Source organism: Mauremys mutica, chromosome 1 (assembly GCF_020497125.1).
Source record: "Mauremys mutica isolate MM-2020 ecotype Southern chromosome 1, ASM2049712v1, whole genome shotgun sequence".
NCBI classification, from domain to species: Eukaryota; Metazoa; Chordata; order Testudines; family Geoemydidae; genus Mauremys; species Mauremys mutica.
The window spans coordinates 84,262,922-84,290,411 of NC_059072.1; the positions used below are offsets into that span (position 1 = coordinate 84,262,922).

Genomic DNA, 27,490 nt, shown 5'->3' on the forward strand with positions numbered 1-27,490 from the left:
GCAAGCAGAAACCGTGTATTTGGTTGTTGTTACTACTTCAAGCCAGGGGGTGCTACTGCACCCCTAGTTCCAGCACCCCTGCTATATTAGTGTCCATACAGCTTTTCTGATTTGTGAAGAAGCTGCTATAAAATGCTCTCTCATTACACAGGACTGTTTAACTCACACTTGATCTGCACCATGTTTGAGGTGCACGTAAAACAAACCAATCGGGATAAAAGTATCAGACAGTTTTGCTCAGGCTGGAATGCAGCATGTCAAAAAGGTCTAACTCAAGAGAAACAGGAGCATGAAATCTAGCCTGATGTGCTCCAGTCCTCAGTTATACGAACACTGACGAAGCCTGAGATAAATAAAAAGCCATATCCGTACTCAAAGGATGGCACAACATGAAAACAATGTTTAAATAGAAACAGAATAAAAAATACAATCCAATTAATAGCTTTAAGTACCCTCTTTATTTTTCAAAGAGGTGGAATTTAGCAACACAGCCCCCTCCAACTGACATTAATGCAAAATTATCTGACCAGCTGCAGAGTGGGTGGATTACATAGTCATAAATAGTCAGGATTATTCACATGAAGAATTTACTTTTTATAGGAATATCGTAGTTTGTTTGCTTTGTAAAGCAGTAAGGAGAAGGTAACCCCAGGAACATTCTGCCATTGCAGTTAGCCAGCTCCATACTAGGTAACGTGTCCAGTCCACAGATTTTTTTTTGTAAATAAGGATATTAGGCCAAATCAAGCAGTTCTTAGGCTAAACTCCCATTGGCTTCAGTGGAAGTTTTGCCTAATTAAGGACTGTACGATTTGATGCATTTCTGATTAAACTGATGACTTCATGTTTGATCTCATTTGGCCAAATTCAGGGCCAGCATTAGCAGGCGCAAGTCCACTGAAGTCAATGGAGTTGTACCAATGGTGTATCTAGACCATTGTTTAAATTAGACCATCAGTAAATTCAATCTAATCCACTCTACCATCTGACACCATCTTTTTACAGGTGAGACAACTACCTATACATGCTTCCTTTATATCCCAGGAAGAAACCATGTCGTATCATAATAAAACAATCTCCATCAAAGAAAGCACTGGAAAGGATTTTCTAGGTACCAGACTTCATAGCCCATTAAAGTTCATCCTGATCACTGTGATCAGTCCCAACACATTTATTCATTCTCAATGAATCCAGAGAAAAGGCTGTGGGTGAAACAGGTCTTGATTCAGGAATATGCTCCCGTCTATATTTTTCAATGTAAGGTTCAGCTACTTCCCAAACCTACAAGACAGAAAGAGCAACAGCAGAGTCAGACGTGAAGGCTGAAAGATTTTATGTTCAAATTGAGACCAGGGCCGGTGCAAGGATGTTTTGCGCCCTAGGTGAAACTTCCACCTTGCACCCCCCACCCTGAGGTGCCCCTTCCCACCCCCGCAGCAGCTCCCCCCTCCACCCTGAGGCACCCCCTTGTGGCAGCTCCCCAACCTCTGCCCTGAGGCACCCCTCCCACCCCAGCTCATCCCTGCTCCGCGCACGAGCACGAGCACCCCGAGCACGCCATTGCTGCTTCGCTTCTCCCGCCTCCCAGGCTTGTGGCACCTAAGCTGATTGGCACCGCAAGCCTGGGAGGTGGGAGAAGTGAAACAGCTTACCCCTGCCCTGCCTCCTCCCCGAGCATGCCCTGGCTGCTTCACTTCTCCCGCCTTCCAGGCTTGCGGCACCAATCAGCTTAGGCGCCACAAGCCTGGGAGGCGGGAGAAGTGAAGCAGCCACGGCGTGCTCGGGGAGGAGGCGGGCAGGGGGTGAGCTGGGGTGGGGAGTTCCTCTGCGTGCCGCCCCCCCTACTTGCTGCAGGCAGCCCTCCCCATGCTCCCCTGCCCCAGCTCCCTCCGCCTAAATGCCGGCGGCAACCAGGGAGGCCGAAGATCCAGCCGCTGCGGTCGCTGCTGAAGAAAATGGCGCCCCTCAATCCCAGCACCCTAGGCGACCGCCTAGGTCGCCTAAATGGTTGCACCGGCCCTGACTGAGACACACGTCAATGTACAAGATTAGAGCACCCTGTGCAGACACTAGCAGGGCATAACTGACTGTAATAGATATACAGAAATAAATTGCATGTGGCCATCTAAAATAGACATAGGGTCAGAGATGGTGGCTGAAGAGCGAGACTGCTACTGAGTGCAGGAATCTGTAGGGACATTACAGTTTTGCTGAGTAAAGGGGGATCTGGGTGCAGTCGCAAGGGAATGGTATATAGCTTCTGTCCTGACTGGTGCAAGGTGAGTTTTCTCAGGTGGGAGGAAACACTGCATCTCCTACTACCCAGATGATGTCATAGGGAGGGATAGGAGCTGGTAGGGATGTGTCCCTTGTGTCTTATAGAAAGCATCTTGTCATGCAGGAGCCAGGGTAGCATGAATGGAAGACTGGCACGGCCAAGAAAGGTCAGTGATGGGGAGCACTGGCAAGGAATGGCAGATCTGACCAGACTTTGGGTCTCGGACTTACTAAGGAACCTAAAGGTTGGAAAGTTTCCCTTTTTCTCCTTTATCATTCCCCCTAGCCGGGCTGTAAGACAGGTGGGCTACTAGGGTCCATATGGCTGCAAATAGTTTGATAGATCAGTAGAGACCTCATCTCTCTCTCTCTCTCTCATTCTTCTGTTAGTTAGACTTTACAACTGTAAAAAAACAAAGTGGGTTCCGAACCCTCTAGCCGAGCACAAAGTAGGGCTGTGTTAATGCACATCCTCTCTGCTGTTCTCTCATCTTTGCGCTCCTATAGTTTGCCAGGCCCTCTCTTGTATCTGGTCTTGAATTGGGTAACAAGCTCTTTGGGATATGGACTATCCTCCTACTCCCTGGCCCCTGTCCTGCAATGAGCTCCCCATGGATAGTACTCAGCAAGTGTCCACAGTCCCACTGACTTTAATGAGGCTCCATGTGGATGCAGGAGACTGCCTTCATGGGGCTTATTGCAGGACTGGGCCGATATTTGTAAAGACCTGTCAGTTTCAATAACCTAAGTCATTTATCAATAACACAATGGAGGGACTCATTTTAAAATATATTATTTTTAAACTAAAAGCATCCCTTTAAAAGACTATGACAAACTAAAATCTCCACACATATTCCTTCAGAGATGGTAATTAAATTAGGCATGTGAGGAGATGAGCTGTTTTACCCCTGACACATCAAGGACCATTTTAAAAAAAGAACTACAGATCTCTTCATAAGGAATGAGCTATTGCACAAATGCCAGTATCAACACCTGCCTTCTGCTCCACAAGCAGCCTGTGAGCCGCCTCAATGTCTGGGGCCATGAAGCGATCCTTTAGCCAAGGCCTGAAAGGTGACAAATTGAGAACATTAGCCAAACATTAACCAACACCGTAGTTAGCAGGTCTTCAAAGCTGTAACCTTTGGGAAAACGTTATTTGATTTTACCTTACAACAGAGCGCACAAGGTCATAGACTTTCTCCAATGGGGTGGTTGTTCTCAGGGGGCGTAGGAACTCAATGCCCTGGCAGGCTGCAAGAAGTTCAATGGCCAACACTAGGAAACCAAACAGTGTAAGGCAGGATAGTGGGTTTTAAGATGTACAACACATTGAACGTTTACATATGGAGAACCTCTAAAAGGAGCTTGTTACTGTTACTTAGTACCTCACAACTTCAAAGAGCTATGCAAAGTTTAATTGAGGCAGATAAACAGAAGACCCATTTAACAGATGAGGAAACAGATGGAGGTTCTGGCAGATACTTAAAAACAGTCTCTGATTTTGGATGTCCAGACGTGCTGAGCCTGACTTTTCAAGGTTCTAAGTGCTCAGAGCGCCCATTGTCTTCAACTGGCATGCTGGCTGCTCAGCACTCATGGTGTACTCCAAGTACACCCCAAAACAGAGACATCCTAAATGAAAGCCCTTCCCCAGAACTAAATTAGATGTAGCGATAGGCCTGAGCTGTAGAATTCAGATCCAGTTTTGAAACTCCCAGGTGTGCTGGGGTGTCCAGAGATGGAGTTCGGTTCAGGCCCACTTCTCATTAGTATGAGAACTCTGGTCGAACTAAAAGATCTTGATACATAAGTATTGGAAAAGCTTGCACAGTATCTGCCTGTCTAAACAGTGGCATTTGTCCCTCACTTACACAATGGCCAAATTCTCCTAAGGAAAATGTTACCTAAGACACATTGTTTTCTCTAGTTACACGTTCACTTTGCTGAATGTACAAAATGATAATACTTAGTATTTTTAGAGATCTCTACAACTTCAAAGAACTCCACTGTATAAACCCATGTACGAGCAAATTAGGGTGACCAGATGTCCTGATTTTATAGGGACAGTCCCAATTTTTGGGTCTTTTTCTTATATAGGCTCCTATTACCCCCCACCCCCGTCCCTATTTTTCACACTTGCTGTCTGGTCACCCTAGAGCAAATTGTACATATTGGTTTTCGTGGTATGTATTGTTGTGTTCTTCCAGCAACAGCTGAAATTTGTATTTTAAAAAAGTTACAACTTTAATCATTCGAGACAAAGATGAATGGAAGAATTTTGGCTTAGTGTCTCTTTGATAAGCCTTTTTGTTTCAATGGAACACACTAATATACATTCTCAATAATATTTCTGCTAGAAAGAAATTAAAGTAATAACTTAAAACAATATCTTAAAAGACTTCTTTAAAATGACTGAAGGGTCCATTTAAAAAAAAATGATGCCATGTAGAAGAAAGGCATTTAGTTTTAACCTAGTTACAATACAGTAGATCTGTCTAAAAATCAGTGTCTTAATTTTACCTTGTTCAACATGTTCAATAACTTTCAATGCTTTTCGTGCAGCCCATCCGCCCATGGACACATGGTCCTCTGTAGCAGCACTGGTTGAGAGAGAATCCACAGAAGAGGGGTGGCACAAGGCTTTATTCTCAGAAACTGCAAAAGTCCAGTGTGAATAAATGGTGTACTGTATGGACAAACAGGAGCTAGAAACAATGGCTGAGTCTAAAACACTGCAGTGAAGGATCCAGATCCATCCATGGTAAGTGCATGCCCATAGTGTGGCTTGACTGAGCCATCTGCAATATCTAACATTCAAGCCATTTTGCCCCTGAAGACAGTAATATTGTACATTGATCATCTGATGCTGATATTAACCCAAATATATAAAGGTAAATATTACATCCAGAGAAAAGATCTTGTTTAAAATAGACCACGGGTCAGCTCTTCAGCCCAGCTCTGGTGGTGCAAACTAGCTGCAAAACCTCCCCACTATTCCTCCTCCGCTCTTGGCATCCTCAGTGTAGAACATTCCCAAGAGAAAGAAGATATGGCTGGGCAATTCCAACACCCCTGAAATCCAGAGCTGTTTGAATGGCGTCTTAAAGCAGCCCCCTAGGATGCCTTAACTTATGTCAGACCAGCCCCCAGCTGGCCCCAGGATCTGAGGAACATAAAAATTGCTTTCCCCTTCCCCCAGCATCCAGCCCAGCAGGGCCAGATTGAAATATCTGGTTCAAATGTGGACTCTATCTATCTATGTTTTAATACTCAAAAGAATGCCATTTCCCAGTTTTGACCTTTCCAGTCCTATATTCTACAGTGGCACTTGGTCCTTTTTATCTTCTTGTGCAACTTTCTGACTAACTCAAGGACAACTCCTTCCCCTGACCTTAAATGCTTTTCTGCTGTGTATGGTTTGGGTGCTTCTAGCTCTAACAGAGCTTCCAACAGCAATAAAAGCAGAGAAAGAAAAAGGCCCTGAAGAGCCAGAAAGTGAGCTTCATAGTGAAAGTACAAGGCTGGGAAATAGTCTTGCCATTGCTTTATTTTAGGCCATTGGTACTTTACATCTCAAAAGAGATTGGCTTGCCCAATTTTCTTTTAATGATAAATACTGTCCAAAACGTAGCATTAAGAGGAGAGGCCGAGAGACCACGAACTGAGGCAGCAGTCAACATCTGCAGAACTTGCAAAACTCCCCTTGAAAGTAATGGGAGTTTTGCCAGAGTAAGGATTCCAGGAAGTTGTTTGGAAGGCTGTCTGTAAAATGCAGTCTCACTTTAGCAGGGGGTTAACAAAGCACTTATTCACAGTATTCTAGTTTCATCAGACCTAGATCTTTCACTGTGAATCTGACTAAATAAAATTCACTTGTAGCCCCCTTGCCACAGAGAAGCAGCTCCCATATAAAACAACCCAGAATCAGACTGAAAAAGCAGCTGTCTCCCTTGCCTGTGCTGGAGGGATGCACACAGCTCATAGAGAATTGGCCATACAATGATTGGCATGCCTGGGATGGGACACCAATGGCAGACTCCAGAGCACCTTCACATGGCTGGGGCATGTGAGCTGAGCCTGGGAATCAGGATGGAGGACTTGGAAGAGAAGCAGTCTCAGAGTTACTCTGTGCAGTAGAAGGGGCGACAATCATTTTGCCTCTCCCAGTCAGAAGGTCCTGGACTGACCCCCAGTTTCCCTACCTCCAAATCAGAAAGCCCGAGGTCCAAGATGAGACTGCACCAATGAAGACTGAAAGCCAGATGAGTCTGTTAAGGCCTCCTCTCCCGCGCTGTTAGGCATGCTAGAGTCTCACCAGAAACAGAGCTGGAATCAGAAGTCTCTCGTCTGATACACGCCTCCAGTTGTAACACTGGATATTCATTTTACTTTCTCATGTCTGGTCGAGAAGTTGGCCTGCCTGTGGATCTTTGTTTCAGCATTTCTGCAGATAGAATCCTACCTGAAACGTACCTTCAATATACTACCCATCTGAGAAAACAGTTCTAAACTGCCCAGCACCAGCCCACTACTGCTACACAGAACAATCAGAGTAACAAAGCATGCTATGACCAAATGGTCAGAGACCAGGAACTGTACACAGAAGTCAGAGTTCTTATCAGGACTCTGGGCATTCTTGGGACACACAATATTGAAGATGGGTGGAAGGCTGAGCCCCACACAGAGCGCCAGGCCCGCCAGTCTATTGACTCAAGCTAGTGAAAGGAGTGGGCCCCTCCACAGCACTGCACAGGAATCACATCCTTCCAACAGGACAAGTGGTGAGGCCTGTCAGAACCACCTCACCTCAGCATACACTATTTGACAGACAAGCGGTCAGCAATGGCCTCATAGTATCACTCCTTTACAAGCCTTCAGCTACTCCTGAGAGGTCAGAAGACCACAATTACCTTACATGGTAGCTCTTTCTGACTTTGAGGGAGAGGACAACATTGGGTATCAACACCAGCAATTTACTTTTCAAGTGCCTGAGCCCAAGCTCTCTGAACGGATTGGTTCACACTGGAGTGCAAACAATCAGGTTAATATCCCAGAACCATGGTATGCTTCACCAGTTCATGATGTCATGCCTTATCTACCCATCAGGTCACCCTACAGTGGAGAAAAGAATGTCCAGGCCATTCATGGTCAAGAAGAAATCAATGACTCTGGCTCTGAAGGTGGAGAACATGACATGATGGTCACACCCTACCTGAGCCTAGATAGGTTAAGACCACCATAAAGTTATCCTGTGATTCACTGAGAGTTCCTACGGATGTGGTACATAAATGGATAGCACCCCAAGAAGGCTTTGTTGTTATGACCTCTGAGACAGGGCATACAGCGTGTAACATTTGGTATGTCCCAGAAGCACACTCTCATGTATGCACCTCTGTATGAATCAGGGGTTATATAGGTCTGAGATTACATAGCCCAGAAGAGTATTTTCTGTATTTTATATGTTTGCATATGGTTTGTTTTAAACTTGATGAGGCCATCAAAGTCTGTAGATAGGGAAGAGTGTAGCCCCCTTGCTAGGCTGGGGACTTCAGAGAAACAGCTCCCAGCAGCTCCCACATACCACAGCACAGACTCAGAGACTGGAACTACAATGGAGACTGCCTGTCCTGGGTGGGAGAAGGGGAGAGACAGCCTGTGGAGGATGGGCCAAAGTCTGACTGACATGCCTGAGTTACCAAGAGCAGACCCTGGGAAAGCTTGCACATGGGCTGGGTCATGTGAGCAGAGCTTGGCAGGGACCTGTGACCAGGGGGAGAGCTGGCTGCAGGGAGTCAGGCTGGAAGAGAAACGGCCTCAGATTTGCTCTGTGCAGTAAAAGGGGAGATAGGAAGCCATTTTTATTCTCCCCATGAGAAGGACCGTGCCTGCTCCGGAGCCCCCAGCTCCACAACAAAGATGAGTCCTGAGATTCTGCTGCACTCCTGAGAAATGAAAGCCAGCTGAGCCCATAGGCCTCTCCAGCACCAGAATCATTGTTGTGGGGTTGGTTAAGGCCTCATTTATTTAATGTCCTTGATTCCTTTGCCTGTTCTCTTCCCCTCTTTTAATTTACCTCCATCCCTTCTGTGAATAAAATGACTGTGTTGGGTTTGACTTACTGTACCTGTGAATTGTAATAGCCTGGGGCTCATTGGGCTTGTTACTGGTTTATGCACCCAACCACTAGCTGGAGACACCGTGCACTAAGCACCCAGGGCCTATTGCTGTGTCCCTGAGAAGGAAAGATTAAGGGGCTCCACACCACCCTTGGAGATTGGGGTGTCCCAGAAGGGGAGGGCTACAGATAGAAATAATATGTTTTGTGTAGAATCAAAAATAAAATTGTTTGTACATAGATAATTTGCTTTCTAGCTTTGTTGTGCTTTTAGGGCCTGATTTTCCTGAGGTGCTGGGTACTTCTAGCTCCTACTGATTTCAAGTGGGACTGTGGCGCTTAACCATTCCGAAACTCAGACTCCAGTACTACAAAGATTTAAGCACTTGAGTAATTATAGAATCAGAATAATAGAATATCAGGGTTGGAAGGGACCTCAGAAGGTCATCTAGTCCAACCCCCTGCTCAAAGCAGGACCAATCCCCAACTAAATCATCCCAGCCAGGGCTTTGTCAAGCCTGACCTTAAAAACCTCTAAGGAAGGAGATTCCACCACCTCCCTAGGTAACCCATTCCAGTACTTCACCACTCTCTGAGTGAAAAAGTTTTTCCTAATATCCAACCTAAACCTCCCCCACTGCAACTTGAGACCATTACTCCTTGTTCTGTCATCGGGTACCACTGAGAACAGTCTAGATCCATCCTCTTTGGAACCCCCTTTCAGGTAGTTGAAAGCAGCTATCAAATCCCCCCTCATTCTTCTGTTCTGCAGACTAAACAATCCCAGTTCCCTCAGCCTCTCCTCATAAGTCATGTGCTCCAGCCCCCTAATCATTTTTGTTGCCCTCCGCTGGACTCTTTCCAATTTTTCCACATCCTTCTTGTAGCGTGGGGCCCAAAACTGGACACAGTACTCCAGATGAGGCCTCACCAATGTCGAATAGAAGGGAATGATTACATCCCCCGATCTGCTGGCAATGCCCCTACTTATACAGCCCAAAATGCTGTTAGCCTTCTTGGCAACAGCGCACACTGTTGACTCATATCCAGCTACTGGATAATCCTACTGTTGCCAACATTTTTGTATTTCAAAAATAAGGGATTGTTTTCTTAGCACCCCCGACTCACTCCAGTCCCCAATGTTATCATCATTATTATCATTAATAAATGAACATTACTCATCTAAATTCACATGGGGCATTTCTTGCTGCTTTTTGCAGCACTCAGCAACGCCTGATCTTGTTGTACAGAGATGAAAAAATAAGGGATGACCCTTATAATAAGGGACTGTTGGCAACCCTAGCTGGACTGCTCACAGGCTTAGAGCTAAACACATACATAAATCTTGGCAGGTTCAGGGTCTCTGAAGGGGAGACAGGGCTGCAAACCATATCAGATAGCTCAGCTGGACATGGGGAGAAAAGAAGAATTTACCACTGGAGCTGAGAGCTGCTTTTTCTGGGGGTTCCTTTATCAGTACTATCAAACTACAACAGTGGTAACATTGCCAGTCTTGCTTAGGTCTTTGTGTACTCACCCAGTGCCGCTGCTGTGCAGTGAGCAATCATGAAACCAGAATTCAGACCCCCTTCGGTGACTAGAAATGCAGGCAGCTCACTGAGAGATGGGTTGCATAGTCTTTCAATCCTTCTTTCACTAATTGCAGCAAGTTCATGGACACCAATTGCTAGGTAGTCCAGAGCCTGCAAGAGAAGCTCTTGATGGAATCAACTGATTTTTTTAAAATTTTCAGAAAATAAACTAATATTTCTCCAAATGCTTAATTACCTTTGCAGGGTATTCACCATGAAAATTTCCTCCAGAAATGGTCTCTCCCCTTTCAGCAAAAACCATCTTTAAAGACAAGTTAAGGTGTGAACATGAATGAAGAACTGCTGACGTACCACACATCTCTGGATAACCAGAATATCCTATCTGAAAGGAGGAAGAATTGATGTGCAAATGCATATGCATATATAGCATAGCTTGCACTTCTGCATGTTCAGTTGTCAGAAAAATGTAAAAACAATGCCCAGTTCTCCCACCATACAGATACAGATGAATAGTGTATTTTATTAAATAGGCTGGATGGTCAGCAGGTGAAGGCTATAAGGAATGCAAAGCCACACTTGAGCACAGTTTCTAGTGTAATTTTCAATTGCCAGTGGTGCTCTCGCCAATGGAGGTGAAATTTTATATATAGTGAGCAAGATGGGCACTCATCACTGCTATCAGCTAACACAAAGGAGCATCTTTTGTACATACCTTTATTCTTAAGGAGTGGAATTCACCCTTGTTCAGAGCACCAATGCAAGGCGTATGCACAGAGCTTCCCAAAATGAGCTCACACAGCTCTTAAAAGTGGTGCATAGCTCTTATAGTTACCCTTTGTAGAACTCAAAGTGCATTCTAGAATGCAAGTTTTGCCAACCTTGTGTCAACTGACAAGTCACTGTTGACCTTCAAGTCCAATTGGCTGCCAAAGTTCCCAGCTACCCTTATAACCATGTAGGCCTTGATCCAGCAAAGCACTTAAATGTGTGCTTAACTTTAAGCAAGAGAGTCCACTGACTAAGCACATATGGAAGTGATTTGATGGATCAGGGCCATAATTTCTGCTTCATTAGCTAATAATTATTTAGAAGGGAAAAAGTAACCTAACAGAATTTTACTAAGAAACTAAATCATCAAAAAGATACAGGATTGTCCGTTGCACTGTTAATTTCGGTCGTGATTATGTCCTTTACAAAAGCTATTGTGTCATTCGCCACACCGTGGACCTAAAAGAAACAATAGCAATTAGCCACAGGTCATGTCTATTTATAGTTCATCCTCAAGACACAGATCCATCCAATTCTACTTTCGGAGAGCACACTTCTGCCTTGACCCCACTCCCAGAGTTGGCACTCACACAGGGATACAGACTTTGATTTGATGTGATAACCAGAGAAATTGCTATTGTGGAATGCTAGATATACTGTATTCATTAAAGATTTGACTTACTATTATTATGACATTATAATATGATAATGACAACATAAATGAATAATTGTTTGTGTGTTTGGGTTGGCGTCCCTTCGTTCCTCAGCCACATATACAACCTCTATCTGGTCAAGAAAGTACTCAAAGCTTAGTTAATTGGTCAATGTACATTAGGTATTATTAAGGAATTATAACTAAACTTAGGAAACCCCAGTTCTTTAGATTTTACACAGGTAAAGCTCCCACCAATTTCAATAGTTTTGCTTGTGTTAATATGGATTGAGTTCATCGAAAGTTAAAAATCACTCCTGTGTTCAAGATCCAGGAACTACTTATGTCTCACTTAAGCCCTATTTTGAGCTGAATGGGAAATAATGTAATTGCATTATTTTAAAAGGAGACAACCAACATTTGACTGACATTACACTGGGACTGGGATTCCACTGCCACTAGCCTATCCCTGTCTGAGGGAGTGGGAAACTCATTTTACCTGAGGGCAACAGCGCAGTGTATATGCATCCTGAACTCTGTCACAAAATCTGTGACTCTCTGCAAAACAAAAGGAAGGTTCTTATAGAAAAGGCCACATGTCACTGTTTTAATTCCCTGTCTGTCCTGGAAATCAAATAGGTGACTTGCATAGCAGGAAGCAAAGATGTTTCACCTGCTATTTCTGATGGATGATGGTCAGAGTCTAAAAGTGACCTAAATCGGAATGCCACTTCAATCTGCCCCGGATGGGCACGCACTGCATGGATATCTGTTAAAACAAATGAAAGAGCATTACACTTTTGCTTTTCCCTCTCCAAAAGCTTAGAGAAAGTGAACACTGAAAATTCAGTACCAACCAGTGTCAAAGGCTCTAGTTGTACCCTTCAGGACTTCAAGTGTTAGTGCAGCAACAATGTCCGCTTGCCTAGCAATAGCGCTGGCTCGTTCCACTGCTTCACATCCCAGAGAGGAGATCATTTGGGTTCCATTGATAAGAGCCAGGCCCTTCAGAGAGATAGCAGGTGTTTATTTTAAGTGAATCTGTTGCAGCCTTACATATGCCACAGCCATTGTAATTTTCATAATTACACGTGTCAGTTAAAGAAAGGCCTTTTCTAAGATTCCTGGATCGTCATTAAATGAATCATAAAAAGGGCTATAGATGCTATGGTCTCAGCTATTTGGTTATTTTTTGATACAGACAAGCCACCAGTTACTTTGAAGTTGTTACATCCCCATGTCTCCCAACTGGGAGTTGTTTTCCAATAGTTAGTTTCACTAGCAAGCCAGTTATAGCCATCTGCTATGACTGCTGATCAGCTCAGGGGGTTTCTGGTATAGGTTTGATGAAACCTAGCAAGCCAGATATACAGCTAAGGCCCTAAGGACTCTTCCTGTCATCCCAACATGCAGATGACTGTCTAAAGTCAATGGGAGTAGTGTGTGTACTAGGACTACAGGAGAAATCACAGGCAACAATCCACTTCAAGATCTCAAAGGGCACAACAAACACTTCCATTTGTCCTCTCTATGGGTCCCAGGACAACTATATTATGCAGTGGCGAATACTAAACATTTACATTATTGCAGTAAAAGTGGAGGTACTTTTCCTACAATAAAATAGAATGGTTATGTGACATCATTGCTCTAAAGCAAACGTTTACTTTTAACTGTTAGTCTCTATATGTACCTTAGAAATTCTACCATGTTACATGAGGTTTATTTCATGTGACTTCAAACTTTGTTTAAGGGTACAGGATAGCTTTCTTTTTCATTTTCTTTGCAAGAGTAACCCTTCTACTGATTTTTGACAAAATTACTAAATTCAGCTCTAGACATGAAGAAGATGAGGTATGAAAAACCCCCCACCAAAGCAAGGAAACTTAGGGCAGGTTTATACTGCCACTTAAGCTGATCTAACGTATGTTGCTCAGAAGTGTGAAAAAGACCCATCAAACTCTCCCCCCCGCCCCCGCCCCAGCAGCACAAGTTTCCCGCTGTCCGCACCGATGCTATGTCAGCGGGAGACTTGCTGTTAGACTTAAGGTGGAGATTCTGTTTTAACTCACCTTGGGCCTATTCTAAAGCTCACTGAAGCCAGGGAAGTCTTCCCATTGGCTTCAGCAGACTTTGGATCAGGTATCTTGCCGCATGTACTGTAGTTATGACAATTACTGTGGTCCACCATCAAGAGCACTGGAATATCTTACATACTAAGAACCTACATGTCAGTTTATGTGGGTAAGATTTCATCAGCCTGGGTTTTTGTTTAATAAATAGATGAATATGCTTACATAAATAAACATTTATACCACGCTAATGCTAGTTACTGCTTATTAAATATCACAAAATGTGTTTAAGTTATAAAATGTGTTTCTTTCTCTAAACTACCAACGCAAAAAACCTTCTGGTCCCCACAATGCAGGATAAAAACCATCTGAATTACTAAAGGTTTTACTTAAACAAAACCCATCTCATAAAATAAGGGCTTGTCTGAACACAATACTTCTGGTGACTGCCAGCTGAGATGAGCCCCGAGCACTGAAATGTAGAACAGAGAGCTGACAGGTCAGTTCTGCAGTAATTAGTGCAGTGTGCAACAGCAAGAAGAAGATGATTTGCACTGGTTTAGTTGCCATGGAAGTGGGATGCGTCTACACTGGCACTACACCAATTTAATTTCCACTGATGCAGACTTACTTTAGATAGAATTGGGGTAATTTCCATTGATGGATGTCCAGGAAATCACTGACGGTAAAAAGTGTGTGTGTGGATGAATGGCAGTTCCCAGTGGAACTTTTATAGACAGGACCTAAGTTTTACCCTGGACTGAAGCTTTGTACACAGAGCTTCTATAAATGATTGCAGTTGAACTAAATCACATGTAAGTGGGAGGTGAAATGGAAATGCTGACGTACCCTTTACTGTAGAGTCTCTAATGGGTTCCCTGTAACAGATGTCTAATAACCTTCTGGAACTGGATTTAAAATAATAATTAATTCATCTCACTTTTAAAATATGGGCAACGTATGCATAAAGTAACTACCAATTGGCTAGCCTTGGTTTTCATTACCTCCTTTGGTTTCAAGGTTATCGGTTTCAGGCCATGGGCTTGCAGCACCTGTAAAGCAGTTTATTGAACAGGGCGTTAGTGAAAAATGCCTTTCAATACACTGATTGGACGACTTTGTTGATTGCATACAACCCTCTTTTTTATCTTATGCTAATGAACATTTTGGAATATTCCACAGTAAAGGGAGGGGGGGAAAGCTTTTTATGCACTAACATTTAGAACCCTGTTTTGACCTGGCTGCCTGAACTAATGCATGCTCTGTCCTATCACATGACACACCTGGCCTTCAGGTCCAATGCTGTCATTCCCCAGGGCCAGCACAGCCTGGGACTAGGAGTGCTCGAGAGGTGGTGCAGTCGCAGCCCATTAAGGAGTGGTGGCATTATTCCACACCATGAAGCAAAGACTCTTATGGCAAATGAGGAAGTATTGCTTTGATTCTGACAAGAATCCTACTCAGTCCTCCTCAGCTGGACAGATTGTAAATCGAAAAGAGAGACCTGCTGAGGAAGTGATGACGGGGAGAAGCAGGAAGAACAATAGCAGGGAAGAGATGCTCGAGCCCCCAGAGGAGCTGCAGAAGACTTTTCCACCAACAGCAAATGCAGTTAGTGAATGGAGGAAGGATGGCTTTTGGTTAGGGCAAGTAACTGGGAATCAGTAGGATGGGTTCAATTTCCAACTCCGCTACAGACTGCTTGACTTAAATGAGTGTATCATTAAATGAGATTAAATTCCTTAATCTCTTTGTGCCTCAGTACCCTTCTGTAAAATGGAGATAATTGCACTTCCCTATCTCACAGGGATGCTGAGAGGCTACATACTGGGGAGGTGCTCAGATACTATGTTGATGGGAGCCATGTCAGTACCTAGGCAGATAAAGAATGGAATAAGCTACCGAGGGGTGTTATGGAATCTCCATCATTTGAGAGATCCACGGCTGGATCAAACACTGAACTAATGGGGATGGAATAAATTTAAAAAAATAAATCAATTCTTCCATGGTGTAACTGGGTAGACTAAATGATGCCACAAAGATCCCTTTCAACCCAAATTAATCTATTGAAAATGTTATATGTTTAAGTCATGTGTTTTCAGCTTTACTGAAGTTTATACATCTGCTTCTTGCCATTATAATACATAACAGAAATCTTAGTAACTCCTCTCTCCTCAGGAGAGAAAAAACCCTAAAAGTCTCCATTTACTTTTAGCATTTGAAACCACATCATTAATCCTCGGTTTTGTGGGATTATCTCAGGTTTGGTGGGCCAGTTCTGATGTTTGCAGGACAGAAGGTGCGCTAACAAATCTTTGGAGCTGGTACAACATGACATCTTGTCCATCCATCCAGATTTGGGCACTCATCAGTGTTGGATCTTTCATCATGTTGCATTACTGCAAGGTCACCAGGTCTGTCTAGGCATTATTGATATGCCAGACATGGTGGTATCTAAACCCCAATATCATGATGCCTGGTGTTTGTTTGTTTTGTTCTATTCTTATGCCTCATTTTTCAGTACAGAAACAAATACTTCAATCACAAGAAAGTGACACACAAAATCCAAAGGATATAAAATGTTGTGAATCCATCGCATAGTTCTGATGAAAATTTTTCCCTTTGTTCTCATAATACACAGTCTACTCAGAGCCAATTGGAGGCAGACAAAGAAGTCTAGTAGTCAGACACATTGATCTTACATATTTAGCATCAGCCCAGCCACTCTTTGGGGACCACATCTTTCCTTCTCCTATGAACCCCAAAGCAAGGTGAGAAAGAGGGGCTAAGTCTCCACTGGCTCCAACAGTCCCTTTCTCGGGGATATAGGGCAGGCAGGATGCTAGGAAGAAAGCAGAAATCAGACTTTGGTTAGAGCCATCCATTCTCTCCTTGAAACAGAGACACAGGCACGTGAATCTGCCCTGGTTGCCTTGAAGTGACATATTGGAATAGCAACCAGTGAAATGGCGAAGCATCACCCCCCTTGCAAACTGGCATTTGTTAGTTTTTCCTAAATTAGCTCCTGTACCAATCGTTTTTAGCTGATAAATCAAAACAAAACAAACCTGATACGGGATTAAATTTTTAGTGTAGCTTAGTCCCACAAAGGCCAAGAAACTCAAAGTTAAGGTTGAAATTCCAGCTCCAACGTAGGGATGAGAGAACCTCAGCTGTGTCACTACATCTGACAACCATTGGTGGGGTCACAAGAAAGGCTCCCACTCAGCTCATCATAGCATAGAATAGAATCATAGAAATATAGGGCTGGAAGGGACCTCAAGAAGTCACCAAGTCCTGCACTGAGGCAAGACCAAGAAAATCTAAAGGGCTCAGTCCTAAGAGGACTCTTTAAAAGTAAGGAACCCACTGAACTGTTGGCTGCCTTTGAGCAGCTGACTGGAAATCTAGGTCCAACTACAGGTCATCACTTTGGCATCATACATTTGCAGAAATTGCAGTGCCTCAGCAAAACTGGGCTGAGTTTCAGCCTTTGAGGGACACCACGCTTATGAGAGGATGCAGCAGACAGCATCTTTGCTCATCCCCAAGTAGAGTAAGATTTAGCCAGGGCTGGCCTTAGGGGTGGGCGACGTGGCTAATGACCCAGGGCGTCGTAGTCAGGGGGACGCTGGGGTGAAGAGGCAAGGGGCTCAGGCTCCCCCTTGGTGCCTGCAGGGTGCAGCCTGGTGCGATAGGAGCACCTGCCTCACTGCTCCTGAGTGGAGGGCCCCTGCTCGCCACCCCACCTGGTTTCCCAGCCCAGCTCCTAATCCTGCCTCCATACTCGGCAAGCCGGCAGGCTCCTTCCCCCCGCACCCTCTGGGACTGTCCCAGCCCAGCCATTACTCCTTCCAAGGGCAGCCTGAATGAGAGCGATGCTGCCCAATGGAAACGGGAGCTGGAAGATGCCAGCCTCTTCAGGGTTGGAAGGAGAAGGGAGCTGAAACTGCAGGGAAAGAGACAAGTCATTCTGAGGGGTCCTGACCCCATGTCCCAGCTCCGAGGGGGCCCCTCCCTGTGTCCTCAGGTCCCAGCCCCCCAGCTCCCAGGGGGCCCCTTCTGTGGCCCCATTTTCCAACACCCCCCATGCCCACCCAGCTCCCCAGGGGCCGTTCACTGTGCCTCCAGATCCCAGCCTCCCAGCTCTCAGGGGCTCCCCCTTTTTCTAGCTCATTCCAAAGCGAGGTGTCAGTGCAGGGCATTTGGGATATTTCAGGAGTGAACTTTCCACCATCACCACCCACCCTAGCTAGATCCAGTGCGCTGGAGCATTTGCATTTTAACCTCCCCCACCCATAACCCACCTTCCTTGGGAGTGGGAAGAGGCACTTGAATATTGGGGATGCTCAGTAGTGGGGTGTGGGGAGAGATCTGCCCTTCTGAAGCCCCCATGTCACTGTCCCCCTGCAACCCCACAAAAATGAGACTCTGTACTACTCTGGTGCCCTCCCCTCCTTCTGGGTCTCTCTGCCACCACAGCCCTTTGGTGCCCTCCTGTCACTGCTCCTCCCCTTGGGCTGCTGACCTGTTGTGGGGAGCCCAGAGAGGCAGCAGGGGCCAGGGCAATGTGGGGAGCCTGGGGAGGCAATGAGCCAGAGATGTCAAAATACAAGTTCAGCCAGGAAGCTATTTTCCCTAAGGCCAGCCCTGGATTTAGCCCCTAAGCTACTGCAGTTGTTGATGTTACTGAATATTTAGAGACTCAAGTTTCTCAGATCTAATTAAAGCACCATTTCCCAGACCTTTGAACACTGAATCCCATTCAGGAAAATGAAAGCAATCACACACACCCCACTGTCAACACTTTCACGTTTTGTAAAAAGTCCTGTATAGATCATCTGTGCCCTCCATCTCCCCACTAGTTCTGGAGGGTGCACCCCACACTTCAGGAAATCCTTATTTAGTGGCTACTTATGCACCAAGGCTGAAATGTTGGTTCCTTCAGCCCATATATACATATATGCTAGGAATGATTGGGCATTTTCATTTAAAAAAAGAAAATCAATGGCACTCCATGTTCTAGAAAGTACAGTAGAACCTCAGAGTTGCAAACATCTTGGGAATGGAGGTTGTTTGTAACTCTGAAATTTTCATAATGGAACAAAACATTATGGGTGTTCTTTCCAAAGTTTACAACTGAACATTGACTTAATACAGTTTTGAAACTTTACTATGCAGAAGAAAAATGTTGCTTTCCCCTGCTTTTTTTTTAGTAGTTTACATTTAACACTGGAATGGGTTACCTAGGGAGGTGGTGGAATTTCCATCCTTAGAGGTTTTTAAGGCCAGACTTCACAAAGCCCTGGCTGTGATGATTTAGTTGGGGTTGGTCCTGCTTTGAGCAGGGGATTGGACTAGATGACCTCCTGAGATCTCTTCCAACCCTAATATTCTATGAGTCTATGAACACAGTACTGTACTATATTTGCTGCTTCTGCTTTTTTGTCTCTGCTGCTGCCTGACTGTGTTCTTCTAGTTCCAAATGAGGTGTGTGGTGTTCATAACTCTGAGGTTCTACCATATATTTCTCAGTTAAGACACTTCAGTCTGGCATAGAAGTTTCAATTAAAAATCATCCTGAAATCCAACAATTATATTTTAAAAAAATGGCTGATAAAAACTTGACAGAACTTTGTATGTCAAATTTTAGCCCTAAGCTGTTGTCTACAGTAGGACTCCATAATTCCTCAGCATAAGGGTTTATAATGCAAAGGTACACAGGCCTGTTAATACAATAACAACTAGATCCACAGCCACTATAATTACATTGGCCACAATTTTCAGAAGTGATTAGTTATTTTCAGTACCTCACTTTTGGGTGTCCAAGACAAATTGAAGAGATCTGATTTTTACTACAGTTTCTGGAAAAACCAAAACCAAAACCAAACCAAACAAACAAAAACCCACCCCCACATCCGGCCTCTTTAAGGAGTCTAAAATTGGTCATGTAAAAATCTTACTGGTCACTAACACTGGAGTATTATATTACCGGTGGTACATGGTTTACGATACACTCCTGGCTTCTTCTCCAATGTTTACAATAGATTTGAACTTTTCAGTCTGAAAAAAAGGTTCCACTGACATCAGACCCACTGCTCTAGTGAAAAAAATAGGTGAAAACTAAGTTAGAAGAACCACCATTTTGAAGCCATGGATACCTGGAACTATTCTCCTATTTGGGAGAAAGAGTAACCACTGCAAAGCCTCAGAATCCAACAGGAAGCCAAAGCCACCCTGAAGACCTTACTGGTTTTTCCTGCTTTGCAGGCCCCCTTCTCCATGGTGGCATGGCTCCCTTATGTGACAAGCTGCCATTGGATGTAGAGTTGGTTGAAAAAATGTTTTGGTAAAGAGTAAATTTACCAAAAAATGCATTTTTCAGGGCACCGAAATGATGTGCAAATTCAGGGCAAATTTGGCAATTAGTTTCAGCTGAAAAAAACCTGAAAACGAAAATTTTGGAAATGTCAAATCAGTTTATTGAGGGATAAATTGAAATCAGCCATTTTGAAACTATCAAATCAAAATGACATTTTCAAAATGAAATGTCAAAGCCAGGGGTTTTCCAAACAGGGGTCGCTGCTTGTGTAGGGAAAACCCCTGGCGGGCCGGGCCGGTGTGTTTACCTGTCCCGTCCACAGGTCCGGCCGATCATGGCTTCCGCTGGCCACAGATCGCTGCTCCGGGCCAATGGGAGCTGCTGGAAGCGGCAGCCAGTAAGTCCCTCGGCCCGCGCCACTGGCCACCCCTTCTAGCAGGTCCCATTGGCCCGGAGCAGCGATCCACGGCCAGCAGGTGCTGCGATTGCCCGGACCTGTGGACGGGGCAGGTAAACATACCGGCCCGGCCCGCCAGGGGCCTTCTCTACACAAGTGGCGACCCCTGTTTGAGAAACCCTGGTCAAAGCAAAATTTAAAAAAATGTAAATGTCATTTCAATTCGACATGAGAAATGTTTCATCCCAAGTGATATTTTGGAGGATTTTCATTTTCGTGAGACAAAATAAAAAAAAGTTTGTATTTCATAGAATCATAGAATATCAGGGTTGGAAGGGACCTCAGGAGGTCATCTAGTCCAACCCCCTGCTCAAAGCAGGACCAATTCTCAACTAAATCATCCCAGCCAGGGCTTTGTCAAGCCTGACCTTAAAAATCTCTAAGGAAGGAGATTCCACCACCTCCATAGGTAACCCATTCCAGTGCTTCACCACTCTCTGAGTGAAAAAGTTTTTCCTAATATCCAACCTAAACCTCCCCCACTGCAACTTGAGACCATTACTCCTTGTTCTGTCATCAGGTACCACTGAGAACAGTCTAGATCCATCCTCTTTGGAACCCCCTTTCAAATCCCCCCTCATCCTTCTCTTCTGCAGACTAAACAATCCCAGTTCCCTCAGCCTCTCCTCATAAGTCATGTGTTCCAGCCCCCTAATCATTTTTGTTGCCCTCCACTGGACTCTTTCCAATGTTTCCACATCCTTCTTGTAGCGTGGGGCCCAAAACTGGACACAGTACTCCAGATGAGGCCTCACCAATGTCGAATAGAGGGGAATGATCACATCCCTTGATCTGCTGGCAATGCCTCTACTTATACAGCCCAAAATGCCATTAGCCTTCTTGGCAACAAGGGCACACTGTTGACTCATATCCAGCTTCTCGTCCACTGTAACCCATAGGTCCTTTTCTGCAGAACTGCTTCCTAGCCATTCGGTCCCTAGTCTGTAACAGTGCATGGGATTCTTCTGTCCTAAGTGCAGGACTCTGCACTTGTCCTTGTTGAACCTCATCAGGTTTCTTTTGGCCCAGTCCTCTAATTTGTCTAGATCCCTCTGTATCCTATCCCTACCCTCCAGCGTATCTACCATTCCTCCAAGTTTAGTGTCATCTGCAAACTTGCTGAGAGTGCAGTCCACGCCATCCTCCAGATCATTAATGAAGATATTGAACAAAACCGGCCCCAGGACCGACCCTTGGGGCACTCCACTTGAAACCGGCTGCCAACTAGACATGGAGCCGTTGATCACTACCTGTTGAGCCCAACATTCTAGCCAGCTTTCTATCCACCTTTAGTCCATTCATCCAGCCCATACTTCTTTAATTTGCTGGCAAGAATACTGTGGGAGACCGTGTCAAAAGCTTTGCTAAAATCAAGGAATAACACATCCACTGCTTTCCCCTCATCCACAGAGCCAGTTATCTCCTCATAGAAGGCAATTAGGTTAGTCAGGCATGACTTGCCCTTGGTGAATCCATGCTGACTGTTCCTGATCACTTTCCTCTCCTCTAAGTGCTTCAGAATTGATTCCTTGAGGACCTGCTCCATGATTTTTCCAGGGACTGGGGGGAGACTGACTGGCCTGTAGTTCCCCGGATCCTCCTTCTTCCCTTTTTTAAAGATGGGCACTACATTAGCCTTTTTCCAGTCATCCGGGACCTCCCCCGTTCGCCATGAGTTTTCAAAGATAATGGCCAATGGCTCTGCAATCACATCCGCCAACTCCTTTAGCACCCTCGGATGCAGCGCATCCGGCCCCATGGACTTGTGCTCGTCCAGTTTTTCTAAATAGTCCCGAACCACTTCTTTCTCCACAGAGGGCTGGTCACCTTCTCCCCATACTGTGCTGCCCAGTGCAGCAGTCTGGGAGCTGACCTTGTTTGTGAAGACAGAGGCAAAAAAAGCATTTAGTACATTAGCTTTTTCCATATCCTCTGTCACTAGGTTGCCTCCCTCATTCAGTAAGGGGCCCACACTTTCCTTGACTTTCTTCTTGTTGCTAACATACCTGAAGAAACCCTTCTTGTTACTCTTAACATCTCTTGCTAGCTGCAACTCCAAGTGTGATTTGGCCTTCCTGATTTCATTCCTGCATGCCTGAGCAATATTTTTATACTCCTCCCTGGTCATTTGTCCAAGCTTCCACTTCTTGTAAGCTTCTTTTTTGTGTTTAAGATCAGCAAGGATTACACTGTTAAGCCAAGCTGGTCGCCTGCCATATTTACTATTCTTCCTAGACACATCGGGGTGGTTTTTTCCTGCAACCTCAATAAGGATTCTTTAAAATACAGCCAGCTCTCCTGGACTCCTTTCCCCCTCATGTTATTTTCCCAGGGGATCCTGCCCAAGAGCTCCCTGAGGGAGTCAAAGTCTGCTTTTCTGAAGTCCAGGGTCTGTATTCTGCTGTTCTCCTTTCTTCCTTGTGTCAGGATCCTGAACTCGACCATCTCATGGTCACTGCCTCCCAGGTTCCCATCCACTTTTGCTTCCCCTACTAACTCTTCTCTGTTTGTGAGCAGCAGGTCAAGAAGAGCTCTGCCCCTAGTTGGTTCCTCCAGCACTTGGACCAGGAAATTGTCCCCTACACTTGCCAAAAACTTCCTGGATTGTCTGTGCACCGCTGTATTGCTCTCCCAGCAGATATCAGGGTGATTAAAGTCTCCCATGAGAACCAGGGCCTGCGATCTGGAATTTTGAAACAAACTAGTCCCCTCATCCCCACCCAGCCTCCCATGACAGACTTTTTGGGTTGGCCACCAAACTGAAAAAGCAGCTATTTGTTCACCTCTGACTGAATGCCTCATCTCCTCTAAAGTCAAAGCCACCCAGTGACTTTTAGCAGCATTAAATGCCTTTGAGAATTTCCTAGCTCCTGGTGCTTCCGGGATCTCCCTCAAGCCCGATCAATCCCTGAACGTGTGGAAGAGGCAATGAGGAGTCTGTGGGACTGAGGAAAGATGGAGAGAAGGGCATAAGGTGACCAGATAGTAAGTGTGAAAAATTAGGACATTTTTTGGGGGGAGGGCATAGTTGCGTATATAAGACAAAGTCTCTAATATCAGGATGGTCCCAATAATATCGGGATGTCTGGTCACCCAAGGAGGGCAACAGGCAGTGTAGATTCTCTTCCTTTCCCTCTGTGGACTTAGAAAACTCTGTGACTAAATTCATGTTCCTTTATTTCCCATGTCACATCATGGAAGGCAGCACAGGGTTCACCTTCCTGAGTTCACCCTGATGTGTATAACCGTAGCGCCTCTATTACGTAGCTTTATGTCCCCAGAACAATGCAAAAACCTTATATTCATATAAACAGATTTTAAAAAAAACAGTGACTCTTGTGCTCAGGAAAGATTATGGATTGAAAGAAAACCATCTAAACTGAAGTTTATTCACAGAATGAGTATAATAGCAGACAGACAGTGAGAGGAAGTTTGCAGTGGCTCTCTCATTGGCGGGACTATTTCTAGGAATGAAAGGTAGCTAGTTTCCAAGGCCACCCTGAACTTCCCTGCTGAGCCTACCAGCAATGATATAAGTGGCATCAACTGTTTCAATGGTTTTGTTAACATGATTAACTGCCTACTAGCAACCAGCCTCAGGCCAGCTACTCAGTTAGGGCCCACTTCTGCAAGTCTTACTCACAGTGAATTATTCCTATGAGCCCTCCAACTGATTTCAATGGAACTACTCACATGAGTAAACATGTCTCAGTGGGCCTAGCCCTGCAAACACCTATGTGATAATTTTTTTTCCAGGAAGTAGTGCCACTGAACCCAAAGATACTCACATGAGTGTTAGCCAGATCAGTGAGCAACTGTTGCTGAACTGAACCCCTAACAGAAAGCCTCGCAGTTCGAGAATCAAGCCCTTAGCAGACAGGTAGTCACTATGGTGATAGATGAGGTATAAATGCCTAGAAAGAGTAATATTTCACATAGGCCGCTTTTCAAATAACTGATAAAGTAACAGCTTGCACTGACTATTAGCCTTCAGCTGCTTTTGAACTGGCAACCTAGTGTCTTCTCAGGTAATCAGCCCTGAGCAAGCATTCTTAATTCTGCTTTCACTGTGTGTTAAATGCACACAATGGAGTTTATTTTCATGCCAAAGTGTTACCATAATATAATGACCCAAAGGGACAAAAGGAATACAACTGCAAAAGGTAATCAGAAGTGCTGCCTTTTTCTCCCCTCCCAAACTATACCACTGTTCTTCCACCACAAATTCTGGCTCGAAATTAATAAAACTATGAACACTTAATAAAAACAAATCAATAAAGAAGGTAGCGGTTGTGGTTATGATACTGGACTGGGATTTGAGAGATCTGGGTTCAATTCCTGGTTCTGCCACAACCTCCCTGGATAATGTTGGCAAGTGAACTACACTCTCTGTGCCTCAGTTCCCAATCTTCTGCATGCTGTATACCTTTGTCCCATCTTGTCTACTTAGACTCTTTGAGACAGGGACTCTATCTACTTGTGCAGTGCCTAGCACAATGGGCCTGTGAACTAGGCTGTGGTCTCTAGGCACCATTGTAACACAAAGGATAAAACAGCTGTATTCATTTCTAAATATCTTTTTTACCATTAAATGCTTCAATAACTTGCTGGAGAGTTTCCAGTGAAATTCCACTGTATCCTTTTGCTAAGACATTGATCCTGAGAGCTAAAAGCATGCGAGATCTCTCTGGGATCAAAGGCTTCCCGACACCTGCAATGACAACATTCTCAAGGTTACAAACCCCAATTCTAACAGTTGTGGAAGAGAAACAAATTTGAAATCAATTTCCCACTACCTGCGGAATGTGATCGAACTAAATTCACTTGAAGTTCCCTACAAAGAAAGAAAAGTCATTTAAAAACCAACTTCCAGTGTTCAAACAGAGAAAAAGTTTTTCACAAAACTGAGCAAAAATATCCCTCTCCTTTTAGGAAGAAAAATGGACTAAAAATGTACACTGTAGAAATAATATGGATCTACTTTCTATATCCATTTTCTAAATTAAAGAAGGAAATAGATACAACATACTTGAGTCTACTAGTTGGAATAACCGTTCGAGCAAACTTCCCAAAGCCAGTGGTGATTCCATAAACAACTGAAAGAAACAGATATTTCAGATAAAGAAGAGAATCTAACTAAAGTCAGCTAAAACTGACAACAAAATGAAGTTAGAAAAGAAAAAAAAATACCAGTCTGTTCTTTGACAATTCTTTCAATCACTTCTCTTGATTGTCTGACTTTCACTTCAGCTTCAGGTGTGAGCTAGAAAAACAATAGTGTCAATATTCATTCCTCTATTACTACTTAAAAAACTAACTAAATAAAAAGTATTTGGAAAGTTAGAGTCTTTCAAAATCTTTACCTTGATCTTGTAGAGCCCCTTTCCTAAATTGACCAGGTCCTCTGGTGTTAAACTGTTCCCATCTAAATAAATATACTGTGCAAAAGAACTGCATTGTAGTGAGTGTCACGTATATGTAATCAATTTCTAAGCAATCATAACTAAGTAAATACAGTGAAAGCTTAATAGTGAACTGGGTTACAACAGCGTTCAGCCCCGTTCTCATTCATACAGTAAGAACTCTCTCAGAGAAGCATTAGCAAAGAACAGCTTATTGTACGAGAGGTAACAAGTTAAGCAGTCATCATGGATGATCCTGCAAACAGTGCAGAGCAAAGTGCTGCTGCGGTAGCATTGGTGAAGTTACCCACAGTAATAGAAAGCACTACACTTGGTAGTAAATGTTTGCAGGAACTTACTGAGTCCTACTGAAAACAAATAGTATATGTCACAAACAGCAATTCCATTTGAAATGTTCTGTGGGGTCCCACTCTGTGTCATGGGCAAATAAAGAAAATAGGTTTTCTTTGAATACTGCCATTTCCCCCACCGTGATAAGAGGATTTCACCCTACTTCACCTTCTAACATAAAAAACTATTGGAACTGGGGCACATCGTATTAAGATCATTACTGAGCCATACCTTTTCTGGTTCTTGATATCTGCTATATCTGAAGCCATGTAAAGGAAAAAAAGGACATTAAAAACCCACACAAATAGCTGCCATTTAATTAGAGTTTTTGAAGGAAGCCCTTTGAAGGGGGAAAAAGTGCTAAGCATTTTCAACTTTTGCAAATCTAAGAATTGTAAAAATTAACCAAAACAATGCTCAATAAAGGATACAAATCAACTCCTTCTAGATTAGATGCAATGAAATCTGAAGACATTACATCTCCTTCTATAACTACAATGAAGAATGGGAAAAACAAACAGAATAAAAAAAACGTATTGCCCACAGTTTGTTGCTACAGAGTATTTTTCGTTAGCTAGAAAAAACATCAGTGACAAGAATTCTAATTTGCAGCCAAATGTATTTAAATGTCTTAACAAACATACAGTAAAAAGGTAGTTACCACACACAAAAATCCAAAACCTACAGCCAAACTGTATCAGATCCCACCCAACTGTATGACACAACAGAAGACCTAAAAAGCCTTCTCAAAACTGAGTTTGCAATTTAGTATTTTTTCTTAAATTGTAGATTTGCTATATCACAGAAATCTAACGTTTCAAGATAAACAGAAAATACACACTTTGGGTCTCCTAAGCAAGTGCAGTCACCCTATAATTTGTCATTGCAGGTTTGCTTACCAACTTCAACAAATTCATTGTCCTCTAGTGTGTCCTCCAAAGTATCATCAAGATCCAGCAAGCCAAAGCTTTTGCACCTCCGAACACAGAATTTCACTTCTTCCACTGAGGCAAAGCCCCCATTATCAGGCTTGTTTTTCATGTAACGTCTCACAGCTTCCTTCCCCAGCCATCTCACCGTGCTAGTGCCAGTTAGGCAAGGCACTGCTAGCCATTCCCCTCGGACATGCACTGTGTACCTTGGCATACTTCTCCTCTGCCTACGGTTGTCCCTCCACTGAAGGCGGCTGTGGTGTGCATCAGCCTTGCGTTTACCACGCTATAGCCTAAAGAACAGCACCTGACTGGATTCCAATGTCCCAATCAGGAAAGGGCAAAAATCCTCTCTCCACCCCCAGATCCCTGCCTTCACAAATAAGTTAGTGTATTTAACAAACTTTATCTAAAAGCCAACCCTAGCAGCAAACCTTTTCCTAGACATGGGATGTGAAACTGCTGACACAGGAGTTATCTTTTGAGATTGTGCCAAGAATGTAGCACCAACTCCTTAAAGGTATTTAGGCGCCTCTATATCTTCAAGGGTCTGGGCTGTAGAGTCTAAATCTAGCTCTAGTTTGTAGAA

General features: G+C 44.1%; 1 protein-coding gene across 3 annotated transcripts; it reads right to left on the reverse strand.

Moving 5' to 3' along the window:
- Positions 1 to 439: 439 nt before the first annotated feature.
- Positions 440 to 27,171, reverse strand: HAL (histidine ammonia-lyase). 3 transcript variants are annotated; one of them, XM_044981365.1, is made up of 20 exons: positions 26,869 to 27,168; positions 26,401 to 26,461; positions 26,201 to 26,228; positions 25,580 to 25,654; positions 25,407 to 25,479; positions 25,246 to 25,312; positions 25,013 to 25,050; positions 24,802 to 24,927; positions 16,140 to 16,279; positions 14,442 to 14,489; positions 12,226 to 12,373; positions 12,042 to 12,137; positions 11,868 to 11,926; positions 11,095 to 11,175; positions 10,184 to 10,249; positions 9,933 to 10,098; positions 4,801 to 4,935; positions 3,447 to 3,555; positions 3,275 to 3,344; positions 440 to 1,281 (listed from the first exon to the last, which is right to left on the reverse strand). In XM_044981365.1, exons 1-20 carry the CDS (start codon positions 27,113 to 27,115, stop codon positions 1,132 to 1,134), a joined length of 1,983 nt encoding a protein of 660 aa, XP_044837300.1. In that variant the 5' UTR covers positions 27,116 to 27,168; the 3' UTR covers positions 440 to 1,131. The 3 variants fall into 3 exon arrangements, with proteins under 3 accessions (XP_044837300.1, XP_044837305.1, XP_044837313.1); XM_044981370.1 differs by having other exon boundaries at positions 27,108 to 27,128; XM_044981378.1 differs by lacking the exons at positions 440 to 1,281; positions 3,275 to 3,344 and having other exon boundaries at positions 3,446 to 3,555; positions 4,801 to 4,880; positions 26,869 to 27,171.
- Positions 27,172 to 27,490: the final 319 nt, after the last annotated feature.

What these genes read in the sequence shown, in the direction of transcription:
- HAL (XM_044981365.1), bottom strand. Translation starts at nt 27,115, where the DNA reads ATGCCAAGGTACACAGTGCATGTCCGAGGGGAATGGCTAGCAGTGCCT. An exon ending in CACTGCGCTGTTGCCCTCAG is followed by an intron (nt 11,176 to 11,867) that starts GTAAAATGAGTT and finishes TGTTTCTTTTAG; the next exon opens with GTCCACGGTGTGGCGAATGA. An exon ending in GGCTGCTTGTGGAGCAGAAG is followed by an intron (nt 1,282 to 3,274) that starts GCAGGTGTTGAT and finishes TCTGTCTTGTAG; the next exon opens with GTTTGGGAAGTAGCTGAACC.